Here is an 18,295-nt window from a genome sequence, read left to right on the forward strand (position 1 = left end):
ACACCAACTGACAGTGGAATAGAAGTAGAGGAGGATCCACTAGAGTATACACTAAAGTTACGCTGGGAGAGATAAGAAAACCAGGAAAGAACAGAGTCCTGAAATCCAAGTGAGGACAGTGTATCAAGGAGCAGGCTGTGATCAACAGTGTCAAAAGCAGCAGATAGATCTAGAAGGATGAGGATAGAATAGAGACCTTTGGATATGGCCAGGAACAGATAATTGGAGACTTTAGCAAGCGCTGTTTCAATTGAATGAAGGGGGTGAAAGCCAGATTGAAGTGGATCAAGAATAGCTTGAGATGAAAGAAAGTCAAGGCAATGGCGGTGAACAAGCACGTTCAAGTATCTTGGATAGGAAAGGAAGGAGGTACACTGGATATTTCTCTGTCCCAGGAGGGCTCACAATCTAAGTGAGGCAATGAAGGGTTAAGTGACTTGCCCAAGATCACAAGGAGCAGCAGTGGGATTTGAACCGGCCACTTCTGGATTGCAAGACCGGTGCTCTAACCACTAGGCCACTCCTCCACTATGGCCGCTACAAGGTGAAATACTGCATTTCTTTCATCAGGTCACTCCCTCCAGTGAACTTAATATGCAGTTTAAGTGCTATACCAAACAAAAGGTGACAAACCTTCCACCCAATATCTTAGTCACATATACTCAGAATTACACGGAAAGGTGATTTCATATGACTAAGAAGTAATTGAGAGCAATTGAAAAAGTTACTTATCTTATGAGCCCGGCGTCCCAAATCCTTAAGAATTCGGAAGGCTCCATAAAAGGCAAAGCTCTTAAGGAGAGAAAACACCAGGACACCTCTAGTTAAGAATGCCCCACGGGTCACCCTTGGGGCATTCTTAACTAGGGGAGTCCTGGCTTGTTATCTCCTTAAGAGTTTTGTCGGGTGAGAGAGATCTAAGATGGCTGCCGCGCAGGTTGACTGTTGAAACGCTCTCGTGGCTATGAGCGAATAATTCTTGGTTTCCACACAGAAATGCCTCATTCTAAAAGAAAAGGAACTGTGAGATTGGTTCCTCCACCTACCGCAGTTTCTTCACCAGCACAGACGTCCCTTGAGCGTTTCTTCCCCGGCGCTACCAGATCACAACGAGGAGCGGATCCCATAGCGGGGATAACCGGAGGAGCGGAATCCCCGCCGGGAGAGGAAGTTTCCTTGTCACCACCATCCACCTCGCTCATTCCTCCTAGCCCGGCGTCGAGAGCGTCCCTGGCGGGAAACCCCATCGGCTCCGATGATGCCGTCGATAGGGGCGACAGTGGAGGGACCCAGGCATGCAAACGGCGTTTCCGGGGCTCTGTGGGTAGTTTGATTGCCACGGAGCAGACCTCGGAGGTAACTCTACAGACTTTGAAAGTGATGTTGGACCAGATTTCCTTCACGCTAACAGAAAACGTCAGTGATGTGGTTAAACTAAATACTAAATTTGAAGAATTACAAAGTACTGTAGACTCTGTTAAAAATGATCTATCGACACAAGTGCAAGCCATAAAGAAAGAAGTTGAAACTCTAACCTCTTTTAAAAATGTGATAATAAAGACTCTTCGGAAATTAGAAATAAAATTGAACAACTAGAAAACTTTAACAGGCGCCCTAAACCTCCGATTACTTAATTTTCCAATAATAGCGGGGGAAACTCTAATTAATATTTTTCGGAAATATATGTTGGAAGTTCTGAATATTCCCTTAGAGGCTATACCTCCGCTAAACAAGATTTATCATATTCCTGTTAGAAATGGGGGTCAAGGTCCTGTTGAAGATAATCTTGATTTGCAAAATATTTCTGATATTCTAGAACAATCTTCGGATATAATAGTGAACAGAGCCACAGTCCGTATCATTTGTTTTGAACAAGACTATAATAATATCTTAAGACTTTATTTTAAAAATTTAAAGTCTCAATTCTATGGTGCTAAAGTTTGGATATATCCTGACGTCACGAAGTTAACTCAGCAAAAAAGGAAGCAATTTCTTTCTTTAAAACAAAATACTATTGATATTGGAGCTTCCTTTTTTCTTGCATACCCGTGCAAATGCGTGGTCAAGCTGGCTCAAACAAAATACACATTCTTTTCACCGGAACAGCTGAAAATGTTTATAGAGATGAAGAAAGTGAAGTGAAGTGAATAAGCAATGAAGTTCTGGTTTATAACAGCCTATACCCATGAGATTATTTCTTTTGTCTTTTTAATCTTCTCTAACTCTTTTCTCTCTCTCATTATTATTGAGGTCTAAGAAAGGCTGTAAAATATTATTTTGTATAAGTGCACCATTGATATTTTTCTTTAAAATATTATATTTTGTTATTGTTATTATGAATGGAACATTATTCTTTATATTAATTTTTGCCTGTATTGCTATTACAAGGTATATCCTTGTTAAAATGTATTAAAATTATAAATAAATAGGAAAAAAAAAAAAAGAGTTTTGTCTTCTATGGAGCCATCGATGCTCTTGACAATTTAGGACGTTGGGCTCATACATAAGTAACTTTTTCAATTGCTACTTATTCATATGAAATCTCCGTTCCGTGTAATACTGAGTATATGTGATTAAGACATTGAAGGTGGAAGGTCAGTCACCTTTTGTTTGCAATAGCACTTAAATTGCACGTTAAGTTCACTAGAGGGAGTGACCCAATGAAAGAAATGCAGTATTTCATCTTTTACATTTGACCGCCATGTTGGTGATTAAATAATCTGAGGGCGCTCCCTCACCACTTTGTTACATTATTTAACGCTTTTCTCCTGGTTTATGTTGAGTACTTATATTTGATACCAGTGAGACCTTTGAATTGTTCTTATAAGTACAAAAGTACATAAGTATTGCCATACTGGGAAAGACCAAAGGTCCATCAAGCCCAGCATCCTGTTTCCAACAGTGGCCAATCCAGGTCACAAATACCTGGCAAGATCTCAAAAAAAGTACAAAATATTCTATACTGCTTATCCCAGAAATAGGGGACTTTCCCCAAGTTCATTTAATAATGCTCTATGGACTTTTTCTTTAGGAAGCCGTCCAAACATTTTTTAAACTCCGCTAAGCTAACTGCCTTTACCACATTCTCTGGCAACGAATTCCAGAGTTTAATTACACGTTGAGTGAAGAAAAATTTTATCCAATTTGTTTTAAATTTACTACATTGTGGCTTCATCGCATGCCCCCTAATCCTAGTATTTTTGGAAAGCGTAAACAGACGCTGCACATCTACTGGTTCCACTCCACTTATTTTATAGACCTCTATCATATCTCCCCTCAGCCGCCTTTTCTCCAAGCTGAAGAGCCCTAGATGCTTTAGCCTTTCCTCATAGGGATGTCGTCCCATCCCCTTTATAATTTTTGTCACCCTTCTCTGCACCTTTTCTAATTCCACTATATCTTGTTTGAGATACGGTGACCAGAATTGAACACAATATTCGAGGTGCGGTCGCACTATGGAGCGATACAGAGGCATTAGAACATCTTCGTAGTGTTTGCTTTCTAACGTGGGGCACTATAGAGTCAGGAGCCTAAGCAGACCTGGGCATGAGGAAAGGCACTTTGGGGGACTCTAGTGAAGAGAGGGAGAGAAATTTGGAGTCCCACAAAAGGAGATTTTGGTGTCCTAGGTTCTGTGTGTAACTGGTTTCTAGTTTCTATCATCCTGCTCTGTGACTGTGAAATATATACACACAGAAGGAAGTCTCCTGAAATATAACCCTACTCTGGGACTATATGTTATGCAAGAGTGCATGCAGAAGTCCAGTTTTGGGGGAATCATGCATTTCATCTGATCTTTTCTCCCTCTCACCACCCTAGGTGCTGTTAAATCCTATCTTTGTTGGTTGGGTGCCCAAGCTTCACCAGCCAAAGCGGTCTGCTGCCTGATCGTCCTCCCTTGCTGCTACTGAACTGAGCATGTACGGGAGTGCTGGTGTTGGCAGCTGAAGCATGCCAGTGACTTATTTCATGCTCAGGCATCCCTGCCAGCCATTCTACAGGTGCCACCATTTTTTTGAAGAGTCCTGAGCACAACGTGAGGGGTCCTAGAGGACCCCTCATGGCTACGCCACTGGTGTTATGTAATTATGAAATATATACTCCAGCAAACTTTCCTCTGCCACAATGAGCACCAGTGCTGGCAGATCTCCTGATGGATGTGATGCAAAGATGCTGAGTGTGATTCTGGTTTGTATTTCAGATGCGAGTGACGTTTGAGGACATCGCTGTCTCTTTCTCCCAGGAGGAGTGGGAGTATTTAGATGAAGAGCAGAAGGAGCTTTACAGGGAGGTGATGAAGGAGAATTATCAGATTCTGATCTCACTGGGTAAGGGATAATTTTACATTTTTATTAGCAGTATTGGGGCATCATCCTATATAATAAAAAGCACCTCCAACATTCTGAAGCTGACTCTGTGGTACTGTGGCAGTGTAGGGTTCGTAAGTCTGTAGTTCAGCGTTTCATTGGCTCTCACTGTCCCCTCCCTTACGTCGAGGAAACGGAATGCTGCATAGTTGCCAAGCAAACAAACGTGACGTCACAGGAACGAAGAACCAATCAGACAGAACGGAACTTGGAGGAGGGAAGTGGAGTGGATTGAATCTCTAACAAACAATCATATACAGGGAGGTACGAACATCAGTGGAGGCAAGTGCACAGAACGGAAGGGAAGACAAACATTTAATCACTTTGTCACTCACACACACACACTCAATCACTCTGTGTATCTCTCTCTTACACTGTCTGTAAAACACACTGTCACTCTCAGTCTCTCACGAGTAAGGAGCTCTTCTGATGTGATTGTTAAACTGATTGAAGGGCCTGAACAAGGAAAACTTTTACCACATTATAACCCAGTTTACATAAAAATATTGTATATAAAGAAATCTTACACATGTAAACAACAATTATATTCAGAATACAACCGTGGAAACATTAATGGCAGGAACTCATTACATTGCTAGCGCCCGTTTCATTGCGTTAAGAAACGGGCCTTTTTTACTAGTTATAAAGACAGTTCTGGGTATGACTTTCCGACTGTATGATTTGGTGAGAAAATGAGTAAGTGCTGCAGTGATCACTTTACGTCCTTTCAGCAGTGCACGTGTTGGTGTCAGTGAACGGAGGTGAGAATGGGGTTCAGCTGATTCAGAGGCCATGAAAACCAGGTGATACGGGACTGACAGCATAATGGATGGAGTGGAGATTCAGGATTACACCCTCCTCTCATGATTTTCCAGTCGTTATTCTAACGCAGCTCTCTCGTTTTTTGTGCCAGAGGTATAACAGTCTCTCTAGTGATAATGCCCTCCAACAAGGACATCTCATCCCTCTTTGTCTCCCTCTCCACTCCTTCTTCCTGCATCTCCCCTTTACTCCCACAGTTCGCTGCTTACCCTGTATCTCCCGTTTTACTCACTGCTTTTTGCCCTGCATCCTATTTTATCTGCCCCTGACCGCTTGCCCTGCCATTCCCCTCTTCTTTCTTCTTTCTTCTTTCTTTCTTTCTTTCTTTCTTTCTTTCTTTCTTTCTTTCTTTCTTTCTTTCTTCCTTCTTTCTCCTTTCTTTCTTTCTTTCTTTCCTTTTCTTTCTTTCTTTCTTTCTTTCTTTCTTTCTTTCTTTCTTTCTTTCTTTCTTCTTTCTTTCTTTCCCTCCACTTCTTCTTCAGCAGCATTCCTCCTCCTCTCTCATCCAGTACATGAAATTATTGGCTGGTGGTTCTTCCAGATTTGGGAGCCAGTGGTAAACCTCAGGACCTCCTTTAACATTCAAACCTTAGGCTTTGCCTGCAAGATTTTGATAAGTACATAAGTATTGACACACTGGGACAGACCAAAGGTCCATCAAGCCCAGCATCCTGTTTCCAACAGGGGCCAATCCAGGTCACAAATACCTGGCAAGATCCTGAAAAAGTTCAGTACATTTTATGCTGCTTATCCCAGAAATAGCAGTAGATTTTCCCCAAGTCAATTTAATAATGGTCTATGGACGTTTCCTTTAGGAAGCCGTCCAGACCTTTTTTTAAACCCCGCTAAGCTAACCACCTTTACCACATTCTCTGGCAACGAATTCCACAGTTAAATTACATGTTGAGGGAAGAAAAATGTTCTCCGATTCGTATTAAATTTACTATTTTGTAGCTTCATTGCGTGCCCCCTAGTCCTAGTATTTTTGGAAAGAGTACTCGATCCACGTCTACCCGTTCCACTCCACTCATTATTTTATAGACCTCTATATATCTCCCTTCAGCCGTCTTTTTTCCAAACTGAAGAGCCCTAGATGCTCAGCCTTTTCTCATAGGAAGTCGTCCCATCCCCTTTATCGTTTTCGTCGCCCTTCTCTGTACCTTTTCTAATCCCACTATATCTTTTTTGAGATGCGGCGACCAGAATTGAACACAATATTCGAGGTGCGGTCGCACCATGGACCAATACAAAGGCATTATAACGTCCTCACTTTTGTTTTCCATTCCTTTCCTAATAATACCTAGCATTCTATTTGCTTTCGTAGCTGCCGTAGCACACTGAACAGAGGGTTTCAACATATCATCAATAACGACGCTGAGATCCCTTTCTTGGTTGGTGACTCCTAACATGGATCCTTGCATTACATAGCTATAGTTCGGGTCCTCTTTCCCACTCTGCACTTGCTCACATTAAACGTCATCTGCCATTTAGACACCCCAGTCTCCCAATATCGTGAGGTCCTCTTGTAATTTTTCACAATCCTCTCGCGATTTAACAACTTGAATAACTTAGTGTCATCAGCAAATTTAATTACCTCACTAGTTACTTCCATCTCTAGATCATTTATCAATTTTGAAAGCAGCGGGTCCCAGCACAGACCCCTAGGGAACCCCACTATCTACCCTTCTCCATTGAGAATACTGACCATTTAACCCTACTCTCTGTTTTCTCTCTTTAACCAGTTTTAATCCACAATAGAACACTACCTCCTATCCCATGACTCTCCAGTTTCCTCTGGAGTCTTTCATGAGGTACTTTGTCAAACGCCTTTTGAAATCCAGATACACAATTTCAACCAGCTCACCTTTAGCCACATGTTTATTCACCCCTGCAAAGAAATGTAGTAGATTGGTGAGGCAAGATTTCCCTTCACTAAATCCATGTTGACTTTGAGGCATATTTTCAAAGCACTTAGCCTTCCAAGTTCCTTAGGATTAGTATTTTTCAGAAAAGAGCTTTCAACACAATCTCCTCATCACCTTCAATAGAAACATCACCTATAAGGTAGCTCGGGAATATTATCGGATTGAAGATAGCAAGAAAGCAGAGGATCCCCTGTGTCAGGAGTTCCTGAAACATCCCGACCTTCCCCTCAGTATCCCTTAGGATCTTCTTACCAGGCAAATAATAAAGTTTGCAAATTGCAATAGACTCAGTATCTGAAAGCCATAAGATTTCAAGAACATATTTCTTAATTAGCTCCATAGGTGAAAGCAGCCTGGTCTTGGGAAAGTTAAGAATCCGCAGGTTCCAAGATCTTAATTGATTTTCCAAAACTTCCACTTGTCGAGGTAAAATGAGACTTTGATTTGAGCTCAGCTAAATCCCTTCTCTCAGTACCCTTCTCCACCACCGCCAACTCCAGGCTCCGCCCATTCTGCCTCGCCTCACCCTATGCTTGGAATCAACTTCCCGAGCCCTTACGCCAGCCCCCTACTGCCCATCTTCAAATCCTTACTCAAGCCCACCCTCTTCGATGTTGCTTTTGGCACCTAACCTTTTACCTTTCAGGAAATCTAGACTGCTCCAATCTGACGACCCCTACTTGACTGTTTGTACATTTGTCCTTTAGATTGTAAGCTCTTCGAGCAGGGACTGTCCTTCTATGTTAAATTGTACAGCGCTGCGTAACCCTAGTAGCGCTTTAGAAATGTCAAGTAGTAGTAGTAGTAGTTCAGTGCTTGTCGCAATCGGACCTGTGAGTCTAACTTAGTAACAGAAGGCTCAGCTTTAGACAGTCTGACATCAGGCTCAGCTTTACTGCAGACTCTTTGGAGAACACGGATACCTGGTCTACTAATCTCTGAAACATCCAGAGGTCACAGAGGCAGACGGGAGCCCAGAACAAAGACACAGTAGACAGACAGCAGTGTTCATATCTTCCACACCAGCAGACTATTCACATCACAGGTTCAGACTGGTGATGAGATTTCACTTTGTGTCTGATGAATGTATTATCTGTAGTATTGGGGATAGGATTCAGGCCGCAAAAACATTTTGTTTTGTTTTTTTTTAATCAAAGTATCAGAAATTAATCAAGCAAAAAAGAGTGCTTGTACAGAAAAGTATGGTGTGACAATAATATTTAATAAAAAAGAAAAGCATTATCCGTCAATCGTAACTCAAGTCCACATTTTAGATCCAAGATATTAAACAATGGAAATTCTAATTTAAGGAAAACAATAAAGGCATTTTCTCCGTCTAACGAATCACTAGATTCCTGCTGCACCCTACGCCTGGAATAAACTTGTTGAGCCCCTACGTCTTGCCCCATCCTTGGCCACCTTTAAATCTAGACTGAAAGCCCACCTCTTTAACATTGCTTTTGACTCGTAACCACTCGCCTCCACCTACCCTCCTCTCCTCCTTCCTGTACACATTAATTGATTTGATTTGCTTACTTTATTTTTTGTCTATTAGATTGGAAGCTCTTTGAGCAGGGACTGTCTTTCTTCTATGTTTGTGCAGCGCTGCGTACGCCTTGTAACGCTATAGAAATGCTAAATAGTAGTAGCAGTAGTAATTCCTGTTAAATTCAATTAAAGAGAGAGCTATTATTGGGGTCCCCCAACAATCCGTTTAGTTGACAAAAAAGCTGTAAGATGGGAAGGCTCATAGAAGACATAGTTTACCGAGTGGTATCTGATGACACATTTACAAGGATATCGCGAGAAAAGTAGCGCCTAACTGGAGAGCACCTGGTTTCATTAACAAAAATGATTGACGTCTCTTCTGGGTGTCCTTGGAGACGTCTGGAAAAATTTGAATTTTCAATCCCAGGAAAGTCTTATCTTTATCAACAACCAATTCTTATCATGTGTCAACACTGCAGTGGCAATCAAAGTTGATGCCACAACTAAATCAGTATCAGAAGACTCCAGTAAAGCAGAAACATCCAACTCTTGATTATCTTGATCTTGCTGATTAACTGTTTTGTTTTGGGGTTTTTTGTTACATTTGTACCCCGCGCTTTCCCACTCATGGCAGGCTCAATGCGGCGGGCAATGGAGGGTTAAGTGACTTGCCCAGAGTCACAAGGAGCTGCCTGTGCCTGAAGTGGGAATCGAACTCAGTTCCTCAGTACCAAAGTCCACCACCCTAACCACTAGCCCATTCCTCCACTGTTGCTACTATTGGAGATTCTACATGGAATGTTGCTATTCCATGTAGTAACATTCCATGTAGAAGGCTGCTAAGGCTTCTGCTTCTGTGAGTCTGACGTCCTGCACGTACGTGCAGGATGTCAGACTCACAGAAACAGAAGCCTGCGCAGCCTTCTACATGGAATGTTGCTAGTGGAATAGCAACATTCCATGTAGAATCTCCAATAGTAGCAACATTCCATGTAGAATCTCCAATAGTATCTATTTTATTTTTGTTACATTTGTACCCCGCGCTTTCCCACTCATGGTAGGCTCAATGCGGCTTACATGGGGCATTGGAGGGTTAAGTGACTTGCCCAGAGTCACAAGGAGCTGCCTGTGCCTGAAGTGGGAATCGAACTCAGTTCCTCAGGACCAAAGTCCACCACTCTAACCACTAGGCCACTCCTCCACTGTTGCTACTGTTTGAGATTCTACATGGAATGTTGCTATTCCACTAGAAGTCGGCCCTTGCAGATCACCAATGTGGCCGCGCAGGCTTCTGCTTCTGTGAGTCTAGGATGTCAGACTCACAGAAACAGAAGCCTGCGCAGCCTTCTACATGGAATGTTGCTAGTGGAATAGCAACATTCCATGTAGAATCTCCAATAGTAGCAACATTCCATGTAGAATCTCCAATAGTATCTATTTTATTTTTGTTACATTTGTACCCCGCACTTTCCCACTCATGGCAGGCTCAATGCGGCTTACATGGGGCAATGGAGGGTTAAGTGACTTGCCCAGAGTCACAAGGAACTGCCTGTGCCTGAAGTGGGAATCGAACTCAGTTCCTCAGTTCCCCAGGACCAGAGTCCACCACCCTAACCACTAGGCCACTCCTCCACTATTAAGTAAATAATCTACTTGTGAGAAAGGCGGGATACTTTCTTCAGCCACTCCTAATATTTCTTTAATATACCTTTTCAACATATCTTGGAGGGAGACTGTAAATTGTTTAGGAAAATGAAGGACTCGGAGATTATTACTCCTAGAAAAATGTTCAAGAGATTCAGTCTTTCTCCTCAAATATGTCAAATCTTTAACAATAGTACTTTGAAGAGTTTTTATAGGCTGCAATTCTTTTTTCTTGTACCTTATTTTGTTGAGTTAAAATTTCTAGTCCAGAGTCAATTTCTTTTAAAATTTCCTTTCCAAATTAGTCAAATCCTGGGTCAGTTTTTTAATTTGAGGTGTGATAAAGTCACATCCAGGATAGTTGGGTTAAGGCAGTTTCAGTCTGAACTACAAGTCCCAGAAGGCATTGCAGGCAAGGAGCCAGGGGGTGAGATGGAAAACCCGGACTGGACTCCTAGCTGCAATAGGGAAGACAAGGGAATAAGCTGACAGGATGTGTAGATTGGCTGCCCTAGGGGGAAAGAGAGATAGGGACACCCTGTGTGCAGGAGCTCCTCATTAGGCTCATGCTCAACTCAGCTGGTATGGGTGTGTAGAGAAGCTAATGAGTGGAGAATGATTGGTTGTGAGGGCAGAAGCCAGGGATTGATTAGGCAGGTGGGAAGGAGTCTCAGCAGTTCAGTTCAGGGAGAGCAGCAAGGAAGTCTGAGAGGCAGTTACAGGCTGAAAACCCTTGGGCAGGAAGGTCCCTAAAGTACTGAAGTCTTAGAAGTATTTGCAGGCTGGAAATCCTTGGGTAAGAAGAGGTCCCTAAAGTATTGACCTTACTAGTGAAGCTGTTGCAGGGGGAATCCCTTGGGTGTGAGAAGTCCCTAAAATATGGAGCTCATTATGAGGGTGAAGAGAATAGAAGTATAACTGCTGCTTTGGGATTTAACTATGATGAAGAATTGAATGGACTGCTGCTGTTTGGAATTGAACTAATGTTTATGGTGCACTGGATAAAGAACCTAGACTAAGCTGACTGTAGCCTATATTGAATCCTGATATGTGCTGAGAGCCTTCTGCTTAAAGGGGACTACTGGCCACACACTTTCAGGTGGCTTATATGTGCTTAGGATTGAAGGTGAATGCTGCTGTTGGAACTGTGTACTAGAAACCTGCATGGAATAAAGTCCTTGAGTTTGAAGTTACTGGTGGATATCTGTTTCTTCATTGTACCAGGAGCCTGTGGCTGGAGGAGATTGTTCTATCCCTGGCTGCACAAGAGAGGCGCCTGGTTACAGAGGGCACAATGCTTTACCCAAGTCCACAGTTAAACTCCATAAACTTATCAAGGGTGACTTCAGTAGGTTTAGATATGGATAACGGAAATAGTCATTAGTAGCTCAGGTTCCTTGTTAGTAGAAGAATCTTTTCCATACTTACAGCTACTACCTCCCCCACCGTTTCAGGTGGAACGGCTTCAACCTTTCCTGGTGAAGCTAATAACTCCAGGCTCCTCCGAGCTCCCTCGGGTTGATTGAAGTGCCTCTCGTCTCTCTTCTCCTGCCCCACCCTTGGTTAGCAGGGTTTGAGACGCGGACAGAGGGGAGCTACTGCCTCGTGGTTGTGAGGGAGGAGCTCTCACGTCGGGGCTGAGCAAAAGCTTTATCCCAGGGAGCGTCCCAGTGTCTCCATCCGCCCCAGAGCGCTCCAGCAGGCTGCCCTCCGGCATTGCAGGAATCCCAGCCCTTTGAAAGTAAGAGTCAAGTACGCCGGTACTAGAAGGGAAGCTTTGCCGCGGAGAGGCAGTGGGAATGTATCAGCCCCTTCTTTTCGGCATCACGGTCAAGTTTCCAGAGGTCACAGAGAGCTGACGTGAGCGTCCGATGTAGACAGCGGCCATCTTGGATCAGGCTGCAAAAACCTACCAAGAAATAACCTAATTAAAACTGAAAATAAATCCTTACTACACTAATTGAAGATAATCTCTGAAATGCTGACTCTGTTGGAAGTTTCCTCTGGAGAAATGGGGAAATGATTTTGGCTTCCTGCCCTGTCTCTGAGCTCACTTTAGTCTGAGCATGCTCAGTGTGTTTGTTCTACCTTATTCCAGATGTTCTGGATGTGGTGAAGGAGACCTGCATGTTGTATAAGGGATAAAGAAGTTTACACGTATTAAAATGAGGCTGATAACGTATTGCACTATGTAGAGTGGAAACCAGAATATAAAAGTAACATAAACCCTCTATATTCAGGGCTTATGTTACTTTTATGAGATTTGCAGAGCTCCAAAATTCTTCCCCTCTAACTAGGATTTGAATATTTTTGTTCAGTTGGTGAAACTATTTATGCCGGAAATTTGTCTAACACTTGAATGTGAGGGAATCGGATACAGAAATTTTGAGAAACCAAATGCAATTTTCTTACCCCAGGAACAGGTTCTTCGACCTTCACCCCTGAGATTATATCCCACATTGAACGAGGGGAAGAGCCGTACAGCAGGGATGAGCCAGGATCGGAGGAAAGAGAACCTGGGAAAAGCAGCCGCTCAGGTGAGAGCAGTAATAGGAGGGACTGGGGTAAAAATGCATTTTGTAGACACCTACTATAGGGTAAGTGCTGGGTTTGCTGCCCCCTTTATAGATAAGGATCAGTCACTTGGTTTGGAAGTGAAGGCTGAACCTATGGACCACACAATGCTACCTCTGGAGAGAAGATCCAGGTTCCTTCCTCTTTCTCTCTAACTTCTTACATCCAAATCTTGAAGCTCAAAAGCATGTTGGAAGGGAAATTAGAAGGAAGACATGTTTTGTGCCAGATCCTGGTTTGTGACTGTTGTGAGCTTTGCTGTGTACTGGAGTCTATAAGTAGAAGCCCCTACGTCTTGCCCCGGCCACCTTTAAATCTAGACTGAAAGCCCACCTCTTTAACATTGCTTTTGACTCGTAACCACTTGTAACCACTCGCCTCCACCTACCCTCCTCTCTTCCTTCCTGTACACATTAATTGATTTGATTTGCTTACTTTATTTCTTGTCTATTAGATTGGAAGCTCTTTGAGCAGGGACCGTCTTTCTTCTATGTTTGTGCAGCACTGCGTACGCCTTGTAGCTCTATAGAAATGCTAAATAGTAGTAGTAGACACTAGGATCTCTGTATTATGTCCAGCTGATGTGCATAAACCTGTTACAAATATATTTCCACACCCAGGGGGCAGTTCTATAACTGGCCACCAATGCAGCGCACTGAGTGCCATTTCTATAATGGCTTCAGTGCACCAAGATATGGCACCTTAGCGTGGTATCCTGTCTGGCCAGGAGGTCGGGGCTCAAGGGGAGAGCAGGAAGTCAAAAGCCCTCTGGCAGAACAGGATGGGAAGGCCCTGAACAAGGATCCTTCCAGGGTGTGTTGGCTGGGCCGCAGTACTTGTGGGGAGGCCCAGGGAAGAGAGGAGTGGCCCTAGCTCAGAGGTTTGCCAGAAGGCTGCCAAGGTAAAAGGTTGTCTTTGTGAGGACCCCGGGCCTGGGTGTCCAAGCTGGACACCTGAATTTATACGTGAGTAATTTGAACTGTGTTAAACAAGCATGACAAGACAGAACTGTTATGAGATGTGGAATTGTGTCAGTGTGGTGGTGGTTCGTATATGAGCCTGGGTCTGTTGCAGGAAGAGACTGTGCTTGATCAACAATAAAGCTTTTCTTTTGATTTACACTACAGCGTGACTGTGTCTGTGAGGGCTCCATTCCTGTTGTTGGGGGGTCTGCTTACAATTATCACACATTAGATAATGTGGATCTTGACAGGTATTTGTGACCTGGATTGGCCCCGGTTGGAAACAGGATGCTGGGCTCGATGGACCTTTGGTCTTTCCCAGTATGGCAATACTTATGTACTTATGATCCCCCGTCAGCAAAACCCCAACTGATTACTGCTAGAACACCCACATTCTTGGGTTTGTTTCTCACACAAATAAAAAGAAACGTTTATTCTGGAAACAAGTAAATAGTAGCTCAAGCAGAGGCTATTGTAAATCTGAAATACAGAAAAAGAAACGATGACCAAACCGAGCTTCTCATTTTCCCCCCCAAACCCACCTCCCCGCTCCCCCCGTTTTCTATTTCTGTTGATGGCTCTCTCATTCTCCCTGTCTCCTCAGCTCGAAACCTTGGAGTCATCTTTGACTCTTCTCTCTCCTTCTCTGCTCATATCCAGCAGATCGCCAAGACCTGTCGTTTCTTTCTTTACAACATCCATAAAATCCGCCCCTTTCTTTCCGAGCACTCTACCAAAACCCTCATCCACACCCTTGTCACCTCTCGTTTAGACTACTGCAATCTGCTTCTTGCTGGCCTCCCACTTAGTCACCTCTCCCCTCTCCAATCGGTTCAAAACTCTGCTGCCCGTCTCGTCTTCCGCCAGGGTCGCTTTACTCATACTATCCCTCTCCTCAAGTCGCTTCACTGGCTCCCTATCCGTTTTCGCATCCTGTTCAAACTTCTTCTACTAACCTATAAATGTACTCACTCTGCTGCTCCCCAGTATCTCTCCACACTCGTCCTTCCCTACACCCCTTCCCGTGCACTCCGCTCCATTGATAAACCCTTCTTATCTGTTCCCTTCTCCACTACTGCCAACTCCAGACTTCGCGCCTTCTGTCTCGCTGCACCCTACGCCTGGAATAAACTTCCTGAGCCCCTACGTCTTGCCCCATCCTTGGCCACCTTTAAATCTAGACTGAAAGCCCACCTCTTTAACATTGCTTTTGACTCGTAACCACTTGTAACCACTCGTCTCCACCTACCCTCCTCTCTTCCTTCCCGTTCACATTAATTGATTTGATTTGCTTACTTTATTTATTTTTTGTCTATTAGATTGGAAGCTCTTTGAGCAGAGACTGTCTTTCTTCTATGTTTGTGCAGCGCTGCATACGCCTTGTAGCGCTATCGAAATGCTAAATAGTAGTAATAGTAGACCCCTTGTCTTCAAGCCAGTTCACTGTCCTCGGAACAAGGAAGCCCCCCCCCCCCCCCCACTACATAGATTTCCCTCATTTTTTTACAATTTTATTTAGTACATGTTATACAGTAAAGAGGAAATCAATCATCATCTTAGCACATGCTACTAATTAATCATCTGCCTTCTTATTCCAAGACATCTGACTTCTATCCTATCAATTTTCAGTTCATGCCCTAATTCCTAGAAGAGCAGTTTCGCCTCCTGTGTCACAAAGTCATGCTGTCTTCTCCCACCGTCTGACCTCTGTGACTAACAAACTGTCTGGAAAAAAAAAGGGATCTTTCCAGCTTCTATAAAGATTATATTCTTTTTCTTATAAAGTAATATCATGTAAAGTATAAGCCTAAGCAGAATAATATAGTCATAAAAAGAACTTCACCTTAAGGAATATACCTTTTGTCAGTTATCTCGTAAAAACATAGAATCAGTAAACTGTTTGTAGAATGTTGTGTCTTGGGTCACGACCCTTGCATAAGCCATATCAGCAGAAATGCAGGAATGCACAGTTTCCTTTCACATCCTGTTTTCCCTTTTCCCTGGTCTTGAGCAGACTTCTATAACAGTTTCTAAACTCCTCCTAGCACCACGTCCCAATTCCACCCCCACTCCCCTCATGACTGCCCAAGTTATAGTAACATAGTAGATGACGGCAGAAAAAGACCTGCATGGTCCATCCAGTCTGCCCAACAAGATAAAATATGTGCTACTTTTGTTTATACCCTACCTTGATTTGTACCTGTCCTCCTCTTCAGGGCACAGACCGTAGAAGTCTGCCCAGCACTAGCCCCGCCTCCCAACCACCAGCCCCGCCTCCCACCACCAGCTCTGGCACAGATCATATAAGTCTGTCCAGCATTATCCCCGCCTCCCAACCACCCAATCTCGGCTCCCACCACCGGCTCTGGCACAGACCGTATTAAGTCTGCCCAGCACTATCCCCGCCTCCCACCACCGGCTCTGCCACCCAATCTCGGCTAAGCTCCTGAGGATCCATTCCTTCTGAACAGGATTCCGTTATGTTTATCCCACGCATATTCAGACACATTAAACATATTGTCTGCAAAAGTTCCAAGTTGTCACACTTTGATGTGTAAACATGTTTGGACCCAGTCTGATAAAGGAAGTGTGGGCGCTATAGATATTTTAAGTTATTTCACAATTTCACCGTGCAGCCTGTAAGCCAAAGCTGAAATCAGCACAGAGAATAGTTATTGGGGAGGGGGGGGGAGAGAAATGAATCTTACAGATAACCCTTGTTTCATTATTCAGAGGGGAGCTCTGAACATAACGACCATCAGGGCCCGAGCCCCCCCTAAAGTTTACCACACTGTCCACCAGCAACGCTGCCACAATCACGAGTATCACAACACCTTCGGCGGAGATTTACCCAGAGGCAGCTACACCACCGAACGTGTTTTGCTATTCACGGTGCTTTGCTTTTACTAATGCTGTTGTGTGACTCCTGATGCAGGCGATTCTGCCGAAACGTGGACCCACGTCAAGTCCCTGATCTGTTATCTTGGATGAATCATGCACAGCATAAGCGTCGGTGTTTCAGATACAAAATAAATTGTTAGACTTGAGCTTTGTGGACCAGCATTTTGTTTGTGATCCAGGCTTTCTTTTCAGATCCTATTTGGTCATCACTATTTCTTCTTGCCCATAGGGAATTGGTTCTTCCTTTTTTTTATTGTGGATCCTTAGTACAGAAAGATTTAGATGATCATTATAGTATAGAATCTATCAAAATTTGTGTAGAACTACTCACCTGCGCCGATCAATTAGAATTCTGTGTAAGGAGCTAATGGCTCAGAGGTGTAGTTTGGCACAGCTCAACTTTTCTCCCTCCCTCCCTCCTTCTCACAGCCCCTGACTGCCACATCTAAGAGAAGGAGGCACACGGCTCCATATCAGGCCGCTGCCTCCTCCTCTGCTGCCTTGGTCCCAGCTGTTTCTTTAAGCTGAATGATTGTACAGAGGCCTGTGCAGCTGAAAGGAACAGGTGAATCCAGGAGAGCAAAAAAGGGGGAAGCAGCATGATGTGCAGCTGTTGTAAAGGGGTCCGCTTCCTCCCTCTCTGGGTTGGGGCCGGCAGCCCTGTTAGGCTCACAGGTTTCCCGCAAAGAACCAGACTGCCATATGGACTTAAGACCAAAGTGCTTTTTTCTCAGTTCAGTTCCACTCTCAAAATAGAAATGCAGTTCACAAACAAGGTTCCAAACTCCAGCCAACATTCAGTTCCTTAACAGTTCAGGCCCACTTCCTTTGCACTACCTCCCCTCTCCCTCAGAAGGGTTCAGTCAAAGTTCAGCCTGCTGTTCTATACATCCCGATAATTCAACCCTTTCACAAACAGTCTCTTCAAAGGAAACCACTACTTAATGCCCCTGTCCTCTTCACAACACCCAGGAGGACCCTGTACCAAACAGGGCTGGCAGCTTTCCTCCTACCTCACAGCACCACACCCCTGTGGCCTCTCCACACTGCTTTCATGTGCTGGACAGGGCTACATTTCCATTCTCACACTCCGTGGCAGCTTACTACCCCCCCCCCCCCCCCCCCCCCCCCCCCCCGGGGAAGCTCCAGTGGTAGGCCCTTCCTGTCCTCCATCGAACCTTTTCCGGAGATGCGAAGGCGGTAGAACGCGAGGACATGAAATGAGATTGAAGGGGGGGCAGACTCAAGAAAAATGTCAGGAAGTATTTTTTTCACGGAGAGAGTAGTGGATGCTTGTAATGCCCTCCCGTGGGAGGTATTGGAAATGAAAACGGTAACGGAATTCAAACATGCGTGGGATAAACATAAAGCAATCCTGTTCAGAAGGAATGGATCCTAAGGAGCTTAGCCGAGATTGGGTGGCAGAGCCGGTGGCGGGAGGCGGGGATGGTGCTGGGCAGACTTATACGGTCTGTGCCAGAGCCGGAGGCGGGACTGGTGGTTGGGAGGCGGGGATGGTGCTGGGCAGACTTATACGGTCTGTGCCAGAGCCGGTGGTGGGAGACAGGGATAGTGCTGGGCAGACTTATACGGTCTGTGCAAGAACCGGTGG

The 18,295-nt window shown here is 44.3% G+C and overlaps 2 protein-coding genes across 3 annotated transcripts in view; one reads left to right on the forward strand and one right to left on the reverse strand.

Annotated features, from left to right (window-relative positions):
• LOC115463370 (gastrula zinc finger protein XlCGF26.1-like) overlaps positions 1–18,295 on the reverse strand; it is a 952,960-nt gene that overhangs the window by 377,012 nt on the left and 557,653 nt on the right. The window lies entirely within an intron of this gene.
• The window catches only part of LOC115463285 (oocyte zinc finger protein XlCOF6-like), a 58,044-nt gene that overhangs the window by 19,843 nt on the left and 19,906 nt on the right, over positions 1–18,295 (forward strand). Inside the window, exons 2-3 of the mRNA XM_030193661.1 lie at positions 4,202–4,328; positions 12,664–12,783. Coding sequence (XP_030049521.1) covers positions 4,202–4,328; positions 12,664–12,783 — 247 coding nt within the window. The remainder of the gene's footprint in view (positions 1–4,201; positions 4,329–12,663; positions 12,784–18,295) is intronic.

Source organism: Microcaecilia unicolor, chromosome 1 (assembly GCF_901765095.1).
Source record: "Microcaecilia unicolor chromosome 1, aMicUni1.1, whole genome shotgun sequence".
Taxonomy (NCBI): Eukaryota; Metazoa; Chordata; class Amphibia; order Gymnophiona; family Siphonopidae; genus Microcaecilia; species Microcaecilia unicolor.